Source organism: Homarus americanus, unplaced genomic scaffold (assembly GCF_018991925.1).
Source record: "Homarus americanus isolate GMGI-L3 unplaced genomic scaffold, GMGI_Hamer_2.0 scaffold45562, whole genome shotgun sequence".
In the NCBI taxonomy this organism is placed as follows: domain Eukaryota; kingdom Metazoa; phylum Arthropoda; class Malacostraca; order Decapoda; family Nephropidae; genus Homarus; species Homarus americanus.
Window position 1 is genome coordinate 2,346,427 of NW_024744839.1, and position 23,934 is coordinate 2,370,360.

Genomic DNA, 23,934 nt, shown 5'->3' on the forward strand with positions numbered 1-23,934 from the left:
TTATGATATTTTTCCATCATGCACATTTGCAATAGCCCTGAAAAAAATTTGTGGCGTACGAGAGCATTTCTTGCTTGTGTTGAATAAGTACATAAATTGTTTAAATATTGTTTGGTGAATATTTTGGGCCTGCAGTACTTTGTCAAGCATTATATAGCTTTTTCTTTTATCTAGTGAACATTCTCAGACCCTATCTCATGAAATAACCCAAGGCTACTGTATGTACAGCATGGATGGTGCAGCATTTGATGAGTTACTAAAGATGGTAACCCCATTGATTTAAAGAAGAACACTGTATCACAGAAGTCAGCGGTCATCAGTAACATTGTGCTACTTGGCCACCGGCAACACATTTGAAGATCTTAAATTTAGTAGCGCAATATCTCCTCAGGCAATTAGCTGTATCATTATGCAGACAAATGAAGCTATTATACACTGCCTCAAAGAATATACAGTACTGTATACTGTACAGGTAAGAAAAAGATGACATTCACGTTTGAAACATTTTTATGAATGATAAAGAGATTTATACAAATAATGTACTGATATGTAAAGGAAACATTGGTTGCACATGTGTACTGTACTCATGTTACAGTTGAGAAAATAACTAAAAGGTTTTTACATGGAAATGTAATATTTCTTAATATGAAATGAAGGTGATAGCACAGTAACATAAAGACAACTGTTGTCAACATCCAACATTGTGTGTTAATAGTCCAGTAGAAAATGAACATGACAATTTCTTTTGTGATATGATTCGTATACTGTATTAAGAAAATATATATCCTTGTATATGTCTTTCTGTATTGAAGGAAATATTGTCCTAATGCACCATATTGATATACCTGTTGAGCAGGCAAGGCACAATTGTATGTTTGATATGTAATACTGAATATATCATCATATCATTAATCCCTATTTGAAGGAAGAAAATTACTTGCCAAGTGCTTTTTGCTCTTCAGCATTATAGCTATGTAACATTATTAGCAACCACATTTGCTGGGTCTAAATCTATGATATAGTCACTAGTGGCTGAAGGTGGATTGCTAATTGGGGTACTTGCTCTACTCATTGGTGCATTTATAACAACTGTGTGTCGATGTAATGTTCCCATTTGACCTTCAAATAATATATTATTTATAACCTTCTTGGCAAAGAGTTGTGTCGGCCTCATCTTCTGCAGCTCAATTGCCCAAACTGTTGTTAATTTTATGTACTCATTATCAGTTTCACAGAGACACTTACATGCCAGTGATACTAGTTCCTCTCACTCATAAGTCTTGGGCTTCTTCCTTGAGGGTGGTTGGTTGCATGATCCTTGAGATGTGAACGTATCATTCTGGAAATAGAGAAACTTAAATGAATACATACATCATAAAACATCCATATTTATATGTTGTTTACAATTTTTGTTATACAGTACTTAACAACTACCCAAAACACCAGATGAATGGAAGGCAATTGCAAACTGCATCGAAAAGCAATGGAAATTCCCTAATTTCCTTGGGAAATAGATAGGAAGCACATTCAAATGAGGAAATCACCCAACTCAGGATCTATGTATTACAATTATAAGAACACCTTGAGCATTGCAATGATGGCAAATGGTTGTGTTCAGTGAGTGCCATTGAAACACGTGCATTACAAGATTTGAATGAAGAAAAGGAACATTGGTGATCGGTTATAACACGTATTATAGCAGCTGTGTAGTACCTAGCTGAGCGCTACAGTACTCTTGAGTGTTAGAAATTCTCACGATACACCTATTGACAAAGCCAAGTTGTTTCCTTCACTAATACAGAAATAGCATATAGGATTTTGTTGACAGTGGCATCAGGAGGGTGAAGTTTTTCTAAACTAGGAAAGCAACTGACAGCACGTTTGTGCTGTCATGAACTGATAGAAGAGTTTGCTGGAAAGAAAGCAAGGATGGTTAATTTTTTAAAGTAGGCTGTTTCAGCTACTTTGCATTTAATAATTTAAAAGACCAAATGAAATGGGATATTAACTTCAAAATGTGAAAAGGCTTTCTATGGCAAGGAATGTTGTATGGGTCAGAAGTGTGGACACTTTCAGCAGACATAAAAAAAAGGTTGAAAGCCTTTGAATTGTGGCATTTAAGCAAATACTAAGATTAAGCTACAGTGATAGGAAAACAAATGAAGTAATACTAAGATTGTCATAAACTTAACAGTGAGATACTTTGATCATATAATTAAGAATGAGGGAATAATAATTTATATTAATAGGCAAAGTTGAGGGTAGGAGGGCCAGGGGAAGGTAGAGACAGATGGATTAATTAAATTAAAAACCGAGTCCCCCAGAGAGATACAAAACCTTTTGAGATTTGGTAAAAACAGCCCAAGAACATTTAAGAGCTGAGGACTGTTGTTACCAACCCTCAGATATGAGGATGGTACTCTGATTGATAGTAGATTATTAAATTAGTTTTTCAGTTATTAAGTTTGTTATCAGGAAAATATTAATTTCATCCATGCTGTTTTATGTCATATGTCTTGTTTACGTTACAAAAAATGTAAAATAATGTTTTATTTACCGTGTACACTATATGCATGCAATAATATCACCAGGTCTTAAAAAAAATTTCTTGTGTATTTCCATATCATTTAAATTATTAGTTATCATAACTTCTGGAAATTATTACATACTGTCAAGGGGTCACAAATCTCTTTCATTTTCATTCCATAATTTGTGTCAATACAGTAGTGTACTGTAAAATTACTACCTGTATCCATCACTTTAATATTGTACATAATTATTAAAAGAAACCTTTTTTTTCACAACTGCATGTTATATAATATGGTAATTATTTATGAATTCTTAGCCGCTGATTTTTCGCAGAAAATGGATTTTAAAACGTCGCAATTTTACTGTGCTTAATAGTGGACACTGTCGCAGTTATGGAAAATGTGTTAAAAAGTGGTTACAAGTATTTCTAAATTAAACCTAATCTATCCTTAGTTGATGGGAAAACAAGCGGCAGAAGTGTTGTTCCAGTAGGAAACTCCGTTAATTTTCCTTCATGACTGACATGTAGATGGCAGGTACAGTAAGTATACTAGAAAGGAAGTAGATGCACTGACAGGTTATTATTGCACAATAATACACGCAGATGATGCAACAGTACACGTATAGTAGAACGGCGATTTAAAGCGATCCAATTTAAGATTATTGATTTAAAGCGACACCCACAATTAAGGACAATGTTTTAATTTCAAGCGAATCTTTCCTATTTTGTGCAAGTCAATCTGCCGCATTATATTTTAAAATTTGCCCCTAATGTTTCTCGGGTCATGCTACACTGTCCTAAGGGCAAAGCTGTACTGTACATGTACTCAAAATAATGTGCTAAATGATTACTAAAATATTTGTCTAGTGCAAACTATAGCATGATTATATTCAAATTAATCACTATCTTATAAGAATTCCAGCAATGTAAATTATTCTCTTCAGTCACTTCTGTGACATATTATAAACAAAAAACAAAAACTCAATCTAAAAGGACATAAATAAAATAAATACTTCACCAGACCTTGGGCCCCAATTGTCTCCTCACCCCCTCCCCACTTTCCAGCCAGGGTTGGGTGGATATAGGCCTACAGTTTTATCTTGTATAATATCTCAGACTAAAGTTAGGAGGATATAATTTGCATTGCTAGAATTCTTGCAAGACAGCGAATAATTTTAATATAAGTGTCATATTTTGCACAATAGATAAAAAATTTTGCCCTTTGTAATAAAATTAATTAAAACTAAAATGTGTATGTCTAATGCGAACTATAGAATGTATATATTCAAATTAATCACTATCTTATAAGAATTTCAGCAATGTTAATTATATTGTCCCAGGTCAGTTCACTGATATTTTATCAGAGAAACAAACATATCACCTCCCCTCCCCCCCAATCTTCCCAGCCAGTAAACAGACCATTTCGCATTCCTTAATTTTAGCTGTGTTGCTTTATGAGTGTTTGTTTTAACATAATACTACAAAAAACAATGTTTTGTTTATTCTAGGAGATGGGCTGAGGTGCATCTGGGTAGACTCTCAGTCTTTTTAGTATTTTGTGTTTCTCTCGAGTACCAAACTAAATTATTCCATTGAAACAACACTTCGGTTTAAAGGACCTCTCTTGGAATGTATCTCTGTTATATAGACGTTCTACTATTACGCAATAAAAATCAAACCAATTTTGATTCCTTCAATGTACAGTACTATTGCATTTTTCTTCAATATTTACCAGAAATGATCAATAATATTGTGTAATATGGGGTTTTGCACAATAATATTGATCATATAGGGGCAATTTTAAAGGCGCTGTTACACAAGCAATAAAAATTGAGCAAATTTAGGCAATATTGCCATAACCATAATTGCTATAATGTGGAGCAACACGACCACAATGTTTACACAGCCATTGAGTCGCTAATTGTCATCGGAGAAAGTTGTGAAGGTAGTGGTCTTGAAAAGGTTCTTGGAATTGCAGTTGCCACTTATAATATAATTCATAAACAATGCAGGAAGAGAAAAATGTGGGTGAGACCATATCTGGAAAAGTGATCTTTTAATGCAGCTCTATGTTATAGGTCCCAAAATGCAGAAACGGATACAAATGTGAGGGCAGCAATTCCTGTGAAAACTAAACTAACAATCACATTAAGATTTCTTGTCACTGGAGATTCCTATAAATGCTTGATGTACTTGCATAGAGTATCAAACGCTAGTATTCCTCTCATGATTCCAGAAGTGTGCACAACATGAGTTGAAGGATTAAATGAGTACATGACGGTGAGTAAACTTTACTTTTTGTCTTGTAATTTCCTTTTTCTCACTTCATTGTACAGTAATTAATTTTCATTACATGAAACAAAGAACACGCTACTTTTGAAAAAAAAATGTGGAATGTCTTTAGAAAACTCTTTCCTAAATGTGGATGTCTTTAGAAAACTCTCTTTCCTAGGTGTACAGTAGGTGTAGTGAACGTAAAGTATACATACATTGCACTAGTACCGATGAGTATAAATTAAAGTAGTGTAGTACATTATGAAGAGAAGCAAAACCACAAAAAGATATAAACTTTTACCAAAATGTGTGTTTTATCTATTTCATGACGGGAGGATTTTCATACGATATATCAACATTACTAGAATACTTTAAATGAGCCAATGGGGGCATGACTTGAACCTAGTTCCGGCAGCTGAAAAACTTAATATAATTTGTTTCGTTCATCCTACACTGATATTACAAATTGAAGCGACAGAAACAAATAGCTGAGAAACTATAATACTCTAAAAATGTCCTGACAAGTTTCATATTATAATTTTAAAATGCTCAGCAGATATTTCAGCGTTGTCTATTTCTTTGACAGGGATATCCATGCTGATTATGAAACTTGCCGTGTATGCAAACCATGTGCTTTCCAATGGTGTTGCCTCTCCTCCACTTTTCTTTTTTGCTTGTAGCTTCTTCGCCTCGCACTTTGCTTATGTTCTCAGACTTTTTAGCTTGCTTTGTGCTGTCTTCAAAGTGATGCCATATTCATTTGCAATCTTATTCCAAATGTCTCTCTTTATTTTACGGTCAGGATATTTGGGATGACTAAAATCCCACATTTCAGGATGGCAATGAATACTGTTGATAAAGTCTATAGTTTTCATTATTCAACGGCGTAAGGGTAACTATACTAGCCATAGCGTGAGAACACAAACTCGACACAGTCTGACACAGATTTGCACTGACGTCCACTCCACAAAAGCTCTTAACCCGGCAATATTGTCGTATTTTCCATCTTGCCCACATGTCAATACACGTCAACACGCGTTTCCATTCTGAAATATGGCTGACAATATTGACCAATACTTGCTCGATGTGGCTTATGTATGGCTGGCAATATTGAGCAATGGGGTTGCTGGGCATATTGCTGTAAAATATTGATCGTGAAACCATAAACTATAAACCGTGCTTCTATAGTATGCGGTTTACCGAGCTCGATGTGGTCTACCGTGCAGGTACTACTTTAGTATGCGATATACCGAGCTGGAGTTGTCTACCGGGATATTTACACTGTAGCATCCATTTAGGTTAAGTTAAGATATATTAAGATAAGTTAGGTTGGGTTAACAGACGCTACAGTGTAAATATCCTGGTAGACCAACTCTGGCTCGGTAGACCGCATACTATAGTAGCTCCGGCTCGGTGGACTGCATACTATAATAGCTCCAGCTTGGTAAATCGCATACTATAGTAGCTCCAGCTCGGTAGACCGCATACAAAAGTAGCTCCAGCTCGGTAGACCGCATACTAAAGTAGCTTCAGCTCGGTAGACCGCATACTATAGTAGCACCCTATAATCATTGTCGTATGTGTTCGTTTGTAATTAGTAAACTGTATTTTCATATTTTTATAGTATTTAATGGTGTATATTACTGCTGAACATTATGATTTTGCACTTATTCTAAAGATGACATTTTGAGAGCGAATAATTCAGAAGGGTTGGTTATCCGTGGAATTGAAGGTCACATCGACTGTTTTTCGTGCTAAACACGTCTCTTTTTAAGTCTTTAATATTTATACAAGGGCTAAATTTTCATAATTTTCTTATATACATTTTCACCATAAAATTTTTACACATCCCAAAGCTCCGACTGAGAACTGAAAGGTTGGTAGTGGTAGATGCCGAGTGGCAGAGAAATTAGACATCACCAACATTAACTATGGGATCTCGAACAAATTTTGAGTATATTTGTCGACTCTGTGGTCTAGAAAGCAACGACTTGATAAATTTACTGGAAAACAATTACAACGAGCGTAACTTGATAGTAATAATTAAGAAATATATTCGTGTGACGGTGAGTAAGTTTTTGTGTCACTCTGTTTGTTTACATTTCTGCCAACATAAACAAAGTTGGCTCAGGTCAGGAGTCAGTAAATGGCTCTATAGATCGATGAAACATTATTAGGATTTAAAAATAACTCGAACATACAGTACTAGCTAAACACATTCACACCCGTTAGGTATCTACTCCGATGTTGTTGGTTAATCTTATCTAAAATAAATCTAATTTATAAAAAAAAATAACAATTTCCTGGAAGTATATATGGAAAGGACGATGATGCAACTATACTGGAAAATAACTTTCGTTTGTATTATCAGACTAATTATACACTATTATTACGAAAATTGCAAATCCTACTATTGTATTTTTTTTTACAGAAGAAAGTATAACATTAACTCCTTACCTTATGAAAACTGCAATTATTGTTTTGTTTTATTTCTGTTGGTTTCATCCTATCAATTATAGACCTTCATCTGCTACATCCACCCAACACTATATTGTCACTTGATCTCTAGTTGGCATATATATGTTTACAATAATGTATACAGTATAGTACTGTATACTGAAGCCACAGCAATCAAACATATGCCTATTTCTTGAGTAAAATTTCTGTTGTTTTTGTTTTAAAAAAATGATTTGGTGAGACTTTCAAATCAAGATAACAATGTTCATTAGTTTTATCTGTAAAGATGACCTTGTCCACTAGGTGTGTCTATGAAGATAACCTCATCCTTCAAACTACAGTAATTTATCAAGAATCAGCAAGAGCATCATATTCTTCCAGCTCATTTAAGAAAAGTGCCTTGATTTCCAGCTTTCATATAATTACAAAATTTATATGTATTGCCTCTCAGTTTAGGATATACTATACTGTACAGTACAGTATGTACAGTACAGTACTTTTACCTTTCAGTTAACTTGTTTTTCCATAGTATGTAAATTTATTTATACTGTACTGTACTTTTTTCACTTATTTAAGTTAAGAGTTTACATGGTAAAAAGATCAGTAAATTTCAGGTTAATCCTCGGGATGCGTTACCCCATCATGTGTGCGGTCCTTGTGTTGCTAAGCTGGACGAAGTGGTGGAATTCATTGATACGAGTCAAGTCACACAAACTAAACTTAACAATCAGCTTAAAGGTATTTACCCACATGTAAATTATTATTTTTTTACAGTATTTATGAGAGATGTGTTAACCACCTGAGAGATCAACAGTTTGGTATAAGAAAGAGCCATAAATTATACTGCATACTGTACAATATACAACTTATAGTGTATACAGTATTGACTTGATAACAAAAGATATTCAAAGATAATTCTGCTGTACTTACAGGTACAGTAGTACAGTAATGTATTATGCACCATAATTATATTGGGATTTATGCATTACTGTACATATTTATATTTATTTTCAGACAGTTCATCAGACAACAGTGTTCACTTGCCTCAGGATAAGTTATATGAACTTATCCATGGTGTTAAAGTTGAATTTGAGGAGCTTGACACTCAATATACTGATGATCTCAATGATGAGGATTATGGTCAGTTGACAAACTTTTTTATTTCCCTTTGTATGAGATTTCTAATTAACGTTCCTCTTTCTCTTTCAATTTGTTTTATTCTTCAGTTTGAAGAGTGGAAAGAATATTACAGCCAGTGTATGTGTTTGTGTGTGTGTGTGTTGTAGTAGTAGTAATAGTAATTATAATAATAATAATGGTAGTAATAATTAATGGTTTATTAAAAAAGTGTAACAATGAATTGCTGAAAATATACAAAGGGCTGAAATAGCATATACCAGTACATGTACAGTATACTGTACTACATAGGTTCTTAACACTCCTGGGATCAGGCTTCATCTATAATTATCAATACTTGACACTCAGGATCACAGTATTTGACCTCAAAAGTTAGTCAACTTATTTTTCTGAAGCACTTTTTTTTCCACAGGTAAATTCTATATACTGTACTATACTGTATTTACCTACCTAATTTACCTAATACCTTTCACAACTAGAGGTGTCCATAATGAGCAAAAGAAATGGATGGCCTATGTGGGATCCTCCCATATGAGTTAAATATAATTTTTAAAAAGGATCTTGAGCTCATTTACTCATACAACAATACACCTTCGCATGTCCTTACACACAATTTGCATTATAGGAAACTATTGATAATTAACATTCTCAACCAGGCTCAGCTCTTCAGTATTGTCACTCCTACAATGAGGGCAACTCATTTTGATTCATACATATGTATCCAACCATCTTGTGGGATCGGTACTTTTCTCCATACGATTTACAGGTTACTGAACTTATTTTTTTCTTCTAATTTCCTCCCTCTGTATACCCATCCTAATTGATTGTCAGTGCCTAATATGTACACATTCATTACTGAGTCATATTTTTAGATATAAATTACTCAGCAGTGTACTGTATATCAGAAGGTAAGTAAAATGTTGTAAAATTCTTCTTAGTCTCAAATGGTTTGGGAAATTGAAAGATGAAAAAAGATTTGATGAATAGGCTGTGCACCATTTTAAACTTTAGAGTGTGCTGTTGCATACCGGTAACATTATAGAATCAATTTCCATTCAAAAGATATAATATTCTCAACCTGGGTGAAGCCATTTATAAATAATCCCTTGCATAAGAGAGTTAGTATAAAGATTTATAACTACAGTACTGTACAGTGGTCCCTCGGTTAACGAGCGCCTCGGTTAACGAGATTTCGGTTAACGAGTTGCCTTCCATAAGATTCTTAACTTCGGTTAACGAGCAATCCCTCGATTAACGAGTTTCTTACGAGCCAACCAGTCCTGGACCTGACATGGTGCATCCTAGAGTGCTAAGGGAGCTGTGCAACGAGCTTGCAGAGCCCTGAAGATTCTGTTTTGTAAATGCCTGGATGAACAAATGGTCCCCAGTGAATGGAAAGTGGCTTATGTGAGTCCTATCTTCAAGAAGGGCGATAGGCACTCCACGAACAACTATAGACCGGTGAGCCTGACCAGCATAATATGTAAAGTACTTGAGAGTATTATCAGAGATGCAGCGATGGAACATCTACTACGAAACAACCTTGTAAAAGATTGCCAACACGGTTTTATGCCGGGGCGCTCTTGCTTGACACAATTGCTCAAGGTATTGGATATTTGGACCCATATTCTAGAACGGGGTGGTAATATCGACAATATTTACCTAGATTTTGCCAAGGCTTTCGACAGTGTACCCCACGAAAGGCTGAAAATCAAACTGGAAGGGTACGGAATTCGGGGAAATGTCCTAGCGTGGATAGAAGACTTTCTACATGACCGCAAGCAATGTGTGGTGATTAATGGCACGAAATCGTCATCTGTACCTGTAACAAGTGGGGTACCGCAGGGTAGTGTATTGGGCCCGCTGTTGTTTGTTTGTTTCATAAATGATATGCCTGACGTTGTACACTCCTCCATACAAATGTTTGCCGATGACGCCAAGTTATTTCGGGAAATTAAGAACCAAGCGGACTGTGAAGAGCTGCAGAAGGACCTCTGTGGGCTCCAGGAATGGTCGAAGGAATGGCTGCTGAGATTCAATGTCACGAAGTGTAAGAGGATGCACCTGGGGCGTACCAACGGTAAGGAGGCGTACCATATGTCCCAACGGGATGAAGAAAATGTACTAGTTGAGACTGTGTGTGAGAAGGACCTAGGTGTGTATGTTGACAATGAGCTGAAGTTCTCGGGCCATTGTGAGAAGAAGGTAAATCAGGCAAATAAATTATTGGGTCTTATAAGAAGGTCGTTCAGATATCTAGACGGTCCGTCCCTCGTGACGATCTTCAGGAGTGAAGTGCTTCCCCATCTGGAGTACTGTCACCCCATCTGGTCCCCGAGATATGCTAGGGACTGTCAGTTGGTTGAAAATGTTCAAAGGAGGGCCACCAAGCTGGTGCCTGCACTTCGGCATCTCAGCTACCCTGCGAGATTGGAGCGCCTGAACTTGCCTAGCTTATACTACAGACGGGCAAGGGGGGACCTAGTTGAGGTTTATAAGCATCTCAGGGGGCACTACTCAGTTGAGTGTCCTTACTTGGAGCTGGCGGACGCTCGCCCCACAAGGGGTCACAGCTCAAGATTGAAGAAGCCGCAAGTCCGGAAAACCGTGAGGGCAAACTTTTTCGGAGTGAGGGTTGTAAACTCTTGGAACAATCTACCAGAAAGTGTTGTGACGGCACCGAGTGTGAGCTCTTTCAAGAGAAGACTTGACCAACACTGGAGCGGGTTCAGGTACATTCAGGAGCCGGTGCATGCCCAGTATTTGCCAACAGTGCGTGACAGAGACGTGACCGATCGCCCGGGCGGCTAGCGAGCCGACCTTTTGGTGAAGAATATAAAGGAAAAGAGACGTGACCGATCGCCCAAGCGGCTAACAAGCCGATCAGTGGCGAAGAGGATAAAAAAAAAAAAAAAAAAATGATTTCGCTTGCATTTGGCGGTCCACCAGCTGTAGTATTAGTCCGCCAATACAGTAATCGGTTCTATGGCTTAAATTCCTTACCATTTTAGCAAATATCAAGAAGTTTATACTATTCAATAATGTTAAAAGTTTAATATTAAATTTTTTACTCATTTTAACAATTATTGAACATAATTGAAGGTAATGAAACTAGTTTTATGCGTGCCATCCAGCCTCTCAACACACCATACAGGCGTCAGTCTTTGTATATTTTCAGTGGAGGTAACATCTTGCTTGAGACTCTTCAACTAAATGCCTTTTTTCTGTTTTTGCAAGCAAATTATTGGTCATTTTGAAATTTATTTTACATTTTGACAATATATAATGCAGTGCAGTGTTGATTTAAAGAAAATAATCTTGAATTGCACCAAGAGAACTAAAATTTCATGGGTGAAATGGCGCCATGGGGTGACTTCTCTTCCACCCCAATGCCTTCTCTTCTCCCTTCTCCACCCCCATTCTAATTCCCATCATCATCATCCAGGAGCCTTCTACATACACACCTCAAAGTAAGTGTACTTTTCTACCCTTTTTGTTGAATTTAGGCAATTTTCGGTGAGCTGGAACCAATTACCCAAAAACCCATTGAAACAATGGTTTTGGTTAACGAGCAACCTTCTAGAACAGATTGTGCTCGTTAACCGAGGGACCACTGTACCTGTATTCAGCTACTTACGTTATACTGTGGTCTTAACTTTTGGTTGAAAGGATTATTGCTACATCTAAGGTCACAACCTGACAGTTACCACAGTCTTTCCTTTCAGTTCATGGAGTTATATCTGTACAGTATATATATGGATGTACTGTACAGTACAGTATGTTCTCTGTGACCTCACTCTTATATTCAACTGAAGAAAATGCTAGTTTGTCTTGACACTACATAATTTTTTAGTATATATTTTTTTCTGTTAGTGTGGGTGTGATGTAAAAGTTTTCATTTATGAACCTTAAAATCTTTATATAGATATTATAAATATTTATTTTGGAGGGAAATTTGTGTATTTACTGAATTTTCTTAATTTTAAAATACATTGTACGGTACAACGGTAGATTGATTTTCACCATCCAGGTCCCTGTACGAGCAAAGGTCGTAGAAGTCGCAGCAGTAAAGGGCTGTGTGGAGGAGGAGCAGGTACTAGAGGTGTGTATGATTGAGTGTTTTGCAGCTTTAACTTCACCAGCTAGTTCTCTATATACCTGTAGTAGGCAATTCATTGGCTGAGTAGTTGACTGACTGACTTTCTGACTGATTAGTTTTATATTATACATTATTTGTTGACTTTTAGGTGTTTATTTATGACAAAATTAATTTTGGGGAAACTTGGCCAAGAGAACTATACAAAATTGATTGAGGACAACTGTCTGGACAAAAAATATAAAATTATCCCAAAATATAAAATTGGTGAGGTTCAGTGTACTGCACTGTATGTATCAACTTTATATTTCCACAGGATTGGCAAGAAAACGATTAGCGAAGTCAAAGAATAAAGCACTTTCACTGGTGAAGAATAAAATGAGCGAAAAAGATGATAAAGGAGACAGCAAGAAAAACCCCTCAACAATTGATAGTGTGAAAGAAGTTTGGATGGTAAGTTTAAATTTTTTTTCTACAATACTATACTGTAGTTGAGGGTATGTTACAGTACAAAAGTGAAGGGACTGATTCTAATGAATACTTTTCTTAGTACTGAATTCACCGAATTGTGAATTTTATCTTTGGAAATCAAACACACAATAAAAGGCATAAACTTTAAACTATACAGACTCAATGCCTGCTGGCATCCTCTTCAGATATGAATGCAGACAAATGTACATGTATGGGATGGCTCCAGAAGAGAGGTTATACAAGAAAACTTACCAGGTCATTGTTGTGACCTGGTTTGTGTGGTACAAGGACCCCCTGTGTGTATGTGACCTCTGTAGTTGAGACAAGTATTAACGGGCTGAATAAATATACGATATTGGATCTTTTTTTCCTGTGGTTTCTTTACATAAATGCAGTTTCCACACCACAAACTAACAATGTTGGGTGGTTGAGACAGCCAACAGCTTGGGAACATAAATTAGTGTATGTATGCATGCTATGTGATGTATGTTGCAGTCTAGTGTTTATCATCACATGATGTAAGTTGTAGTTTAAGGGTTAATAGAAATAAGAGGCCAATTCTTGAAAAAAAACCTGTAATTTGGTTAGGTTTTGGTTAGTTACAAATGTAGCATTTTAGTGTCATAAGCAATGAGATTGAAGAACATAGTTTGTTATAGAATTAAAGAATAAAACAGATCCCCCTCAACTGCAAATTTATCCAGTGGGTGGCAGTTGATGTTTAATAAAAGTGACTATGACTTACCTTAGCTGTTTCCAGCCATACTTATAATTTGTATTCATTAACATCGAACATTGAGACAAGAAATGCATAAAATGCTGTGTCAGTAAAAGCCCAGTTACTGCACAACAGCAACTGCCACCAGTTTACTGTAGTATAATATAACTAGCATACTTGTAGTGTTTGAACTTTCACCCCTTAAATTGACATAAGGACCTAAGAACAAGTAGTATGGTCAGGGCATCTAAGACAAAATGCATTCTGACCAGATATAAATATAATCATACCAGATATGAAAGACACCAGCCACCCAAAATGATATTTATTCTGTAATTATTATTTTTTTCTTTAAAGGATAAACATGATAACAAAGAAACTTATGTTGTAGAAGAATTTGAACAGGAGATTGATGGACACTCTTTTAGAGAGAAGAAGGTGAGTTTGGAAATTGTGTTTTTACTCAATGTAATAAGACATACTGTATAGTGTAGAGTACAGTATTGATTTTTCCCTCGTGATCATGGATGACTAACCCTGTTCAAATAAAGATGTGACCTCCTGAGTCACCACAGTGTTGAGCAGTATATTTCACTCACATTCTTTCCGTGTTTTCCATCAAATCGCTGCTATTCTTAGACAGTCTAGTTGCACCTACAGTACATTTGTCACACATTTCTCACTTGCCTTTATTTTCTACATCAGTTGTTCAATAGTTACCAGTGTCGAATGAGCTAGTCCTAAACTTTGCCAATGGTTATTGTTTTTTTGCCAGCGTCAATATACCTTATCACCTCCAAATTAACATCTAAAGTGGTGGTTTTCTGGGGTCTCTTACCGTAAGGGGTATTGCTACTGCTCATTTAACAGGCTGGTTGCATTTCTGACATCTATAAATAGGGCATATCACTTGGAAAATGCAAGGAATTGCTGTTAAAGTTTGATTCAAAAGATGAGACTGGTTTGTAAAAAAAAAAATTTACGACATGTTGTAGTCAGTCAAACTGTACACTGTTATTGGTAACTACATGTCCCCCCCCCACCCCCCAAAAAAAAAGAAGTGACCATAAATGGTCTATTAGCTGCCTCTGCATGGACAAGTCAACAACTTTTCTTAATGACTGAATACTTCAGACATTTAGTTAGTCAAGTTTTGCATCTTAGAGGAGACTGATTTAGTTAGAGAAAAATTCAAGTGTACAGGTAATTACTAACAACTGATTTATCGTTTATCAATTAACAGGGGGACACTTTCAAGAGTGCCGTAAGATGCTGCATCTGCAAAGCCGATTTTTACCTTCTTGAAGAGTTAACATCCCACTCTCTTGATGTCCACCAGCTTCCAGAGCCTCGCTTCATGTGCCCTCAGTGTCCTCAGACATTTGCTAAAATTACTTCAATGAATAACCATCAGCGCAGAAAACATCAGGACTCCTTACAAGGGTAGGGCCTATGAAAACATTCAAAAGTAGGTTTTATGAAAACTTACAAGGGGTATCCTGTTTGTAGTGGTAGGATTACACTTAAAGGAGATTACTAGCTTCCCAAGCTGCATCCTGTGTAGTACCCCAATAGACTGCCAATATTTCTATAACTACTGTATACAGTACAGGTACCAATCTATTTGCAATCGATTTACATTCCTGAAGCTTGTTCGTAGGTCCGACTTTATTCGTGTAGATACTGAACACATTGACAAAAGTACTGTACTGTATTAGGATAAGGCTTACATGGATGTGATGTTGACTAGTCTTTCAACCACACTCCCAAAATCTTCTCCATCTCTTCATTCACTACACCTCTGCTCTTTCTGATAATCATTGACTGCATTGACAAAGAATCTTGCTCACATTAAATACTGTACTCCTTGTCATTTACTTTTGTTCCAGCTCTTTGAGCGATTCATCCCAAAAGCACGCTTTATGTTGATCTTTTTTTCACCTCTTTCACAACGCTTAAATATGTCCACCTTTCTTTCCATCGTCATAGTGCGTTGCTTCTTACTGTTGTACTAACAACACCACTGTCACCACTCTTATGCTTTTGAGTCATGTTGAGGGTCAGTTATGTTTGTAAACAACACTAAAAACTATTGATGGCGGCAGTGATGCTGGGTAATGCTCAACAGCCACCGCCATCTTCTATGTAATAGCTGTACTGACGACTTGCGGTTTGAACAGTCAATTAGACTTGTGAACATGTTTGCTCATATCTCTGAAAGTTATAAGTTGAATATTCATATGTAGAGGAACACCTGTACAGGCACTAGTATACAATTCCCCTTCTTTCTTTCTTTCTTTCTTTGGCTTTTCCCTTCAGTGCCTATCACAGGATAAATTTATTATTCCAACTGTCACATACAAAGCTCTTGTATCCACTATCCCTTATTCCTTTCATACTGTAAACTAGGAAGGAAAACCTTGTAGGGGTAAAAACAATCTGCAGCTTTATCTCAATAATTCCACCACTCTCTACCCCAGCTGATATCTATAATTTATTATGTAGTCTCCTTAACCAACTCAGGTAAATGTTATCTTACTAATATACACCTGTATCTATTACATCTCAATAGTAAATCTAATTGATAATTATCTAATTTATTTATATTGTATGACCCTATCATAAATCGAGGAATACCTGTATGTTAGGACCCTCCTGGAAATAAGCATCTGACAGCTTTGTCAGCTGTCCTTGCTGAAATTACCTTCCTGTTTATGGTACCATTATTGTTTACCTACACTGTCTTGGCACTTAGGAAACTGTACATTTCCACAGCCTACCTGCACTGTTTACCTACACTGTCTATATTCATGCTGAACTGCATACCTGCAAAGTTTATATACATGCATATCGAATTTTAATCCTGTAAGATAATTTTACTAAATAAATATTATTATCATTATTAAGAATGCATCTAACAGCTTCATTTACCAAAAGCACAAAATATGATACCCAAAGTGCACCAACACAGTGGCCTAAACTATTTCACAAGTATAGGTGGAAGTGTCACCATTGTCATTGATTTCATGAACTCACAACACAACCATGAGTCTTCCATAGTGTCAAGGTCTGTAAGCAATACCTCCAGCTATATCTCATCAACCAATTTGGACACATTATAAGTTTTCTGTTTTATATTAAAACTAAAAATATACTGTATTTGTGTATGTTGTAGATGCCCAAAGTGCAAGAAGTTATATCCCGCTCATTACTTGTGGACAAGACACATGCTCGTCCATACCAATACTCGTCCATTTTCTTGTGATGAATGTGACAAAAAGTTCAAGAGCAAGGCTGGGTTATACAACCACAAGAAGACTCACCAACCCAGTGAAGAACGATATACACATTGTTGTGAGGTGTGTGGTAAAAGGTGAGGCTTTCATATTTTTTACATTATACTTTGTTCATTGCAAATCTTTTTTATGTCCAGTATGGAAGTGTTTTAAATTTAATTGAATATAATGTGTAAAAATCGCCACTCCCTTAAAAAAAGCGAGAGAGAATTTTTCAAGTAAATGAATGCATTTCTAGGGAGTAAAACATTCACGTATTATGTAAAGTATTGTATCCCACATTATAAAGTATACTCTACAGAACAGTATTCTTTTCTGTCCTCCCTTGTAATGATGATTATTTGCTTGGTTTCATTGTTTGCAGCCTTGACATGCCTATGACAAGACATGACTGCAGTCTATGGGATAAAACATCACATGAAAGAAACGTTACTTTTTTCAGATTTACACAAAAAGCTAATCTGGAAAGTCATTTGCGATTACACACTGGTAATCGTCCCTTTTCTTGTGAGTTTTGTGGAAAGTCTTTCTCCCAGAGAGGCAACATGGAAGAACATAGAAGAATTCATACAGGGGAAAAGCCTTTTGTGTGTGATATGTGCGGAATAAGGTTAGTAATATTTGTTTTAGAAAATAAGATATAATATGGTGCATTGCTAGTTTCTTTCATTGTATCTCAATGATTGTTGGTCTTTTGTCCTTTCATGACCAGTATGTCATGAATGAATAGACTGTGCTATCCATACTGCAAAATCACCCCCTGGCAATGCCTGCCTGTTGTCAGAGAGCCATAACATATTTAGGGGCAAGATACACTATTCAGACAAACAATGCCTTTCTGTATACAGTACAGTATTTGTCAGCCAAAAAGTTTGGGACATGGAGACTTCCATAAAATGTGTAATTCCATAAAGTGGATAATATCATGAACATGTGTCCAAGGAAAGCTTGTAATATACCATAATACTTGTGTCAGTTTGGTTTTATTTTTAGTTTCTGCAAATACTTATACATACACTAATTTACTTCATTATTCTCTAATGCTCTTATTGTTATGAAGTCTGCATATAAGCGATCTGAGAAACAGACTCAATTACATCTACTGTACTTTTTAAGAAACCTGGTCTTGATACTGAAAATATGTCAAATTATTGTCCGGTCTCCAATCTCTCATTCTTATCAAAGATCACAGAGCGTGCTATGCTGGATCAGTTACTTCCTCTGTTAAGAGGGAAATGGAGTGATCCCTCTGGTCCAGTCAGCCTAGGAAGCATCATTTAACTGAAACTGCCTGAAGTAAAATTCATAATGATTTGCTTATAAACACTTGCACAGGAAAGTTCTCCTTCCTGGTCTTGTTGGATCTCTCTGCAGCTTTTGACATGTATTAGCCTCTGTTGAACAGACAAGTAATAAACCCACCACTTGTCTTACACGGGGGTTACGTTCTTGAAAATCACCTCTTAATTGAAAAACGCATAAATTAAACATAATTTTTCCATAAAAATACATGTAAATGGTATAGGTTAGGGAAACCATCATATATCGCACAGGGTACAAACAGTGCTCTCACTTAAACCAAGCACGCGGCCAACCTCCGACACACGCTCTCCTCTCTGAAGGCGGGTGATCACATTTAATTTCACTTCCATTGCGATTGTTTTTTGTGCCTTTTTAGCTTTAGGCGCCCCAGAGGAGGCAGATGGACATTTTCCAGACATGCTCAATGGGGAAAACAGCGTTTAACACTAAAAAGGTACGTGATAAACACACAATGCAAATGAGAGCACAGAGAAAAAGTAGTGCTGATGTGAACTGAGAAAGTGATACGCGGGAAGCTTGCTGGACGTGGTCACAGTTGTTGTACAGAATACTTTATTATCATCATCATTAGTAGTAATAATCTTTATTATTACATTATTATAATAATTATTATTATTAATACTAATATTAAAATTGTTGATGTTGATATGACTGCGACTTTATGGAAATAACTTACAAGCACCTTACCAGGCATCACAAGCGACTCCACTGCCAGGCGAATTCGCACTGCAAATTTAAAGTGTCTTGAGCGCATTATTTAAAAAAATAGATTCACGTAAATTAGCTTTTGGTATTAATTGATCAATCGTGTTATTCCAAAAGCGCTTAAATCAAACTCGAGTTACCTGTACTTATATAAATATGTGGTAAATACATTCGTATTATATAACTCTATCACCGATGTAATTTAACATGAGCAATGAGCGTCATACATTCACCATGTGATCAGTAATTTTCCACTCTCAAATCGCGTCTCTAAAGATGCTATGTCAGCTCCTTTAGAGCTGGCTCTCTGGCCAGTATAGACTCATCTCTCACAAAGGATAGACGTTGACCTACAAACTATCCCAGATAAGCTTCCATCTATCCATGACACTCACAGCTTATATTGTTAATTACGGTGATATCCTTGTTGACTGTGAATAGTTTATTCTTCTAAATAAATGGAGAAAAGACCATTTGGGGTTTAGCAAATTTAACTCATAAGCTTTTTAAATGTAACTACGAAGCTGCCTCTCATCAACAAGTATTCAGGCAGTTGGAAGTAGTTACTGACACAGTGGATCATCATCTGTTGCTGCAGGATCTTTGGTCATTTGGTGTCCGTGAGAATGCACTCTCACTGGTTGAGTCTTATTTTTCAAAGCGATCTCAATATGTGATGGTTGGTGGAATCATTTTAGACCCAGTCCTTTAGCAGTTTGGAGTCCCACAGGTATCAGTTTTTGGACCACTTCTGTTTACAGTCTATATCAGGCTTATTTCTGCTCTCCCACCAAGGACTCCCACTACCCCATTTTTTATTGAATTACACTGACTTCCAATTAAAGCTAGGACAAAGTTCAAACTCTGTCTAATGGCTTTTAAGGCACTATGTTCGGTGAACCTAAGTATTTGGCAAACCGACTAATGCCGCTGATTGCGCATTCTGAAGTGATTTTGCATATTAGTGATGATCCTTCATGCGTTGAGGAGTCTAGAGCAGTACAGGAATGTTGTTTTGCTGCCCAATCTTTTTCTTTTACAGCACCCAGATTGTACAATCAGTTGTCTGCATCCATGAAACAGGTGACTTCTGTGGAGGCCTTTAAGAAACAACTTAAAACCTTTCTTTTTTTGAAAGCTCCTGGTCCTGAACAGGGTACAGTGATGGAGAATTACAGGGTTTAGGGGGTATTAAAACTTAAGTGCATATAAAGGATAGAAGTTGAACTGTTGCTTTTTGTGATCATTTATTGTAGTACAGTACAGTATTTTTTTCTCAAGTCTTTGACTTTGTAGTGTTTCGAGTGTTAGTGAATTATGTAGAATAACTGGTGCTTTATTATTATTATTATTATTATTATTATTATTATTATTATTATTACTTGTATTATTATTATTATTATTGTGTGTCCCATGTTTTTTTTTTCAGTTATTCAAGACAAGGCCAGCTTGCTATGCATCGTCGAAAACACTCAGGAGAAAAGCCTCACAAGTGTCAGTACTGCAAAAAAGAATTTCTTCGGAGAGAGGTTCTCAGAAAACATGAACACATGCACACTGACACAAGACCCTACAAATGTTCTTACTGTGAAAAAAGCTTTAGGTATGTACCAGTAGTTCTGTATTATTATTAAGTACAAGTATGTATCCTGAGAGTTATGAGGGTTGATCAAAAGTTCTCTGAATGATGGAATTACAGACAGTATTTTTTTTTTTTTAATTATATGTTAATCACTACAAACATCATTTCTCTCCTTCAAATTACTCCTTTCTGCACATACCCGGTACACACTTTTTCTGGTAGTCCTCTTTTTTATTTGCCCTCAGACAGTGGGTCATGTTGGATTCAATGTCTTCAGTCATGTCAGCGCACTTCCCTTTCATCATCTAGTCACAGCATCATTTCTGTAGACTGTTATGAGCATTCTGTGTGTTTCTGTATCTGCTTGGCCAACTTTGAAACAAAGTTTCATGCTTGCACATTGTTCACATTTCAACATCTTCAGCAAATATGCCACGCACAACAGACACTTGCTACCACAAACCTGTCTGTCGGTGCACTGAAGCATGATACTACTGGTACTGTAACTACTCAGTATGGGCACGAGGAGGGAGAATGCTGTAGTTGTGAGATTATTTACCAAATATATATACAGTGGTCCCTCGGTTAACGAGCACAATCCGTTCTAGAAGGTTGCTCGTTAACCGAAAAACTCGTTAGCCGAAACCATTGTTTCAATGGGTTTTTGGGTAATTGGTTCCAGCTCACCGAAAATTGCCTAAATTCAACAAAAAAGGTAGAAAGGTACACTTACTTTGAGGTGTGTATGTAGAAGGCTCCTGGATGATGATGATGATGGGAATTAGAATGGGGGTGGAGAAGGGAGAAGCGAAGGCATTGGGGTGGAAGAGAAGTCACCCCATGGCGCCATTTCACCCATAAAATTTTAGTTCTCTTGGTGTAATTCAAGATTATTTTCTTTAAATCAACACTGCACTGCATTATATATTGTCAATATGTAAAATAAACTTCAAAATGACCAATAATTTGCTTGTAAACACAGAAAAAAAGCATTTAGTTGAAGAGTCTCAAGCAAGATGTTACCTCCACTGAAAAGACAAAAAGACTGACGCCTGTATGCTGTGTTGGCAGGCTGGATGGCGTGCCACAAACTAGTTTCATTACCTTCAATTATGTTCAATAATTGTTAAAATGACTAAAAAATTTAATATTAAACTTTTAAAATTATTGAATAGTATAAACTTCTTGATATTTACTAAAAGGGTAAGGAATTTTAGCCCTAGAACCAATTACTGTATTGGCGGACTAATACTACAGCTGGTGGACCGCCAAATGCAAGCTAAAACATGTGGAGGTCGGCTCGTAAGAAATTCGCGAATCGAGGGATTGCTCGTTAACTGAAGCCAAGAATCTTATGGAAGGTAACTCGTTAACCGAGGCGCTCGTTAACCGATGGACCACTGTACAGGAGTATACACCTGTGTATATATATATATATATATATATATATATATATATATATATATATATATATATATATATATATATATATATATATATATATATATATATATATATGTATGTATGTGTGTATGTGTGTATGTATGTATGTATGTATGTATGTATGTATGTATGTATGTATGTATGTATGTATGTATGTATATATATATATATATATATATATATATATATATATATATATATATATATATATATATATATATATATATATATATATATATATATATATATATATATATATATATATATATATATATTGTACCCACAAGTTTTAAATGACCAATGTCTTATTGCTCATAGATTTAGTTCAAAGTTTAACCAAAAAAAAAAAGTACTCTTTTACATGCTGGTTAAAGATCTGGATTCAGAATGTTAAAATTCGAGTAATTAGTATTATTTAATGAGTTTTGAAATGATTTAATACATGCAGAATATTTTAAATGTCATATGCAGTACTACGTATATCAAATTCTGTCATAACTGTGTGTGTGCTCTAATTGTTCTTTACCATGTTTGTTTTTCTATTGAAATAGGGATCGAGGGAAAAAGAAGATTCATGAGCGACTTCACACAGGAGAAAGGCCATTTGAGTGTCAGTTTTGTGGTCGAGGATTTTGTGAGTCTGGAAACCTGCGAAAGCATCTGCGAGTTCATCAGCGACGTCCATCAGCTGGGGAGAAAAGTGCAAATGCACTATCATTGGGGAATGGATCAACAGTACTAACCAGTGAAGCGCCAAGTTATACCTTTACATTTCCTGGAATTTCCAATGCACGCCATGGTACAAACACGAACACGGATTCATCATTATTTGTTGGACCAGACATGTCCTTTATTTCTGAATCTAATAGTCACTCAGCATCGCATTCGTTACCATTAAGTGCACCTGCATCTGTTTCTGTACCAGTAAGTGCCTCATCAAGCAGTAATAGTGATCCATTAATCACTTTACGTCCACTGGAAGAGTCTCGTGTGAGTCCAAATTTACCACATCAAGAAGGTTGTGAAAAAGAAGAATATAGAGCTGGCTCTTCTTCATTTCAGACAGTTACTTGGGCTCTGTATCATACATAACTGTAAATTATACAGTATAACGGGCAAGGGGGGACCTAGTTGAGGTGTATAAGCATCTCAGGGGGCACTACTCAGTTGAGTGTCCTTACTTGGAGCTGGCGGACGCTCGCCCCACAAGGGGTCACAGCTCAAGATTGAAGAAGCCGCAAGTCCAGAAAACCGTGAGGGCAAACTTTTTCGGAGTGAGGGTTGTAAACTCTTGGAACAATCTACCAGAGAGTGTTGTGACGGCACCGAGTGAGCTCTTTCAAAGAGAAGACTTGACCAACACTGGAGCGGGTTCAGGTACATTCAGGAGCCGGTGCATGCCCAGTATTTGCCAACAGTGCGTGACAGAGACGTGACCGATCGCCCGGGCGGCTAGCGAGCCGATCTTTTGGTGAAGAATATAAATGAAAAGAGACGTGACCGATCGCCCAAGCGGCTAACAAGTCGATCAGTGGCGAAGAGGATAAAAGTAATGTTTAAACTGTGGTGATTCTTTGAGGTATAAGGTACAGGTATTCTTTTTGTTTTCTTTGTAGATTAACTTGGTAACTCAGTATTTATTATCCTGTACAGTAGCTTGTATGGAATCCAATTATCCACTGAATTTTAACAAAACTTGATGAGTAAATACAGTACTAACACAACAAATCTCTGAGAGATTTGATAATTACCAGGTAAAAATGTATGTCATTATTGAACTACTGTATGTTGTGGTAGCAAACTCAGTCATGTTAGTGTTAAGCCATTGTATGACTTGTCTGTAGAAGTTTTTTTCCCTATTCTCATACAATATTTATTTACTGTAATTAATTTACTTATAGC

The 23,934-nt window shown here is 36.3% G+C and overlaps 1 protein-coding gene and 1 long non-coding RNA gene across 2 annotated transcripts; one reads left to right on the plus strand and one right to left on the minus strand.

Annotated features, from left to right (window-relative positions):
* Window positions 1-489: 489 nt before the first annotated feature.
* On the minus strand, window positions 490-6,079 carry LOC121878226. The gene is made up of 2 exons (XR_006091109.1): window positions 5,432-6,079; window positions 490-1,339 (listed from the first exon to the last, which is right to left on the minus strand). It is a non-coding gene; the product is annotated as an uncharacterized LOC121878226 (long non-coding RNA).
* A 440-nt stretch (window positions 6,080-6,519) lies between these two features.
* LOC121878220 (oocyte zinc finger protein XlCOF6-like) lies at window positions 6,520-23,243 on the plus strand. Its single transcript, XM_042384304.1, has 11 exons — window positions 6,520-6,870; window positions 7,876-7,999; window positions 8,276-8,401; window positions 12,429-12,500; window positions 12,811-12,947; window positions 14,041-14,121; window positions 14,927-15,126; window positions 16,859-17,056; window positions 17,422-17,589; window positions 20,437-20,610; window positions 22,584-23,243. Exons 1-11 carry the CDS (start codon window positions 6,736-6,738, stop codon window positions 23,122-23,124), a joined length of 1,956 nt encoding a protein of 651 aa, XP_042240238.1. The 5' UTR covers window positions 6,520-6,735; the 3' UTR covers window positions 23,125-23,243.
* Window positions 23,244-23,934: the final 691 nt, after the last annotated feature.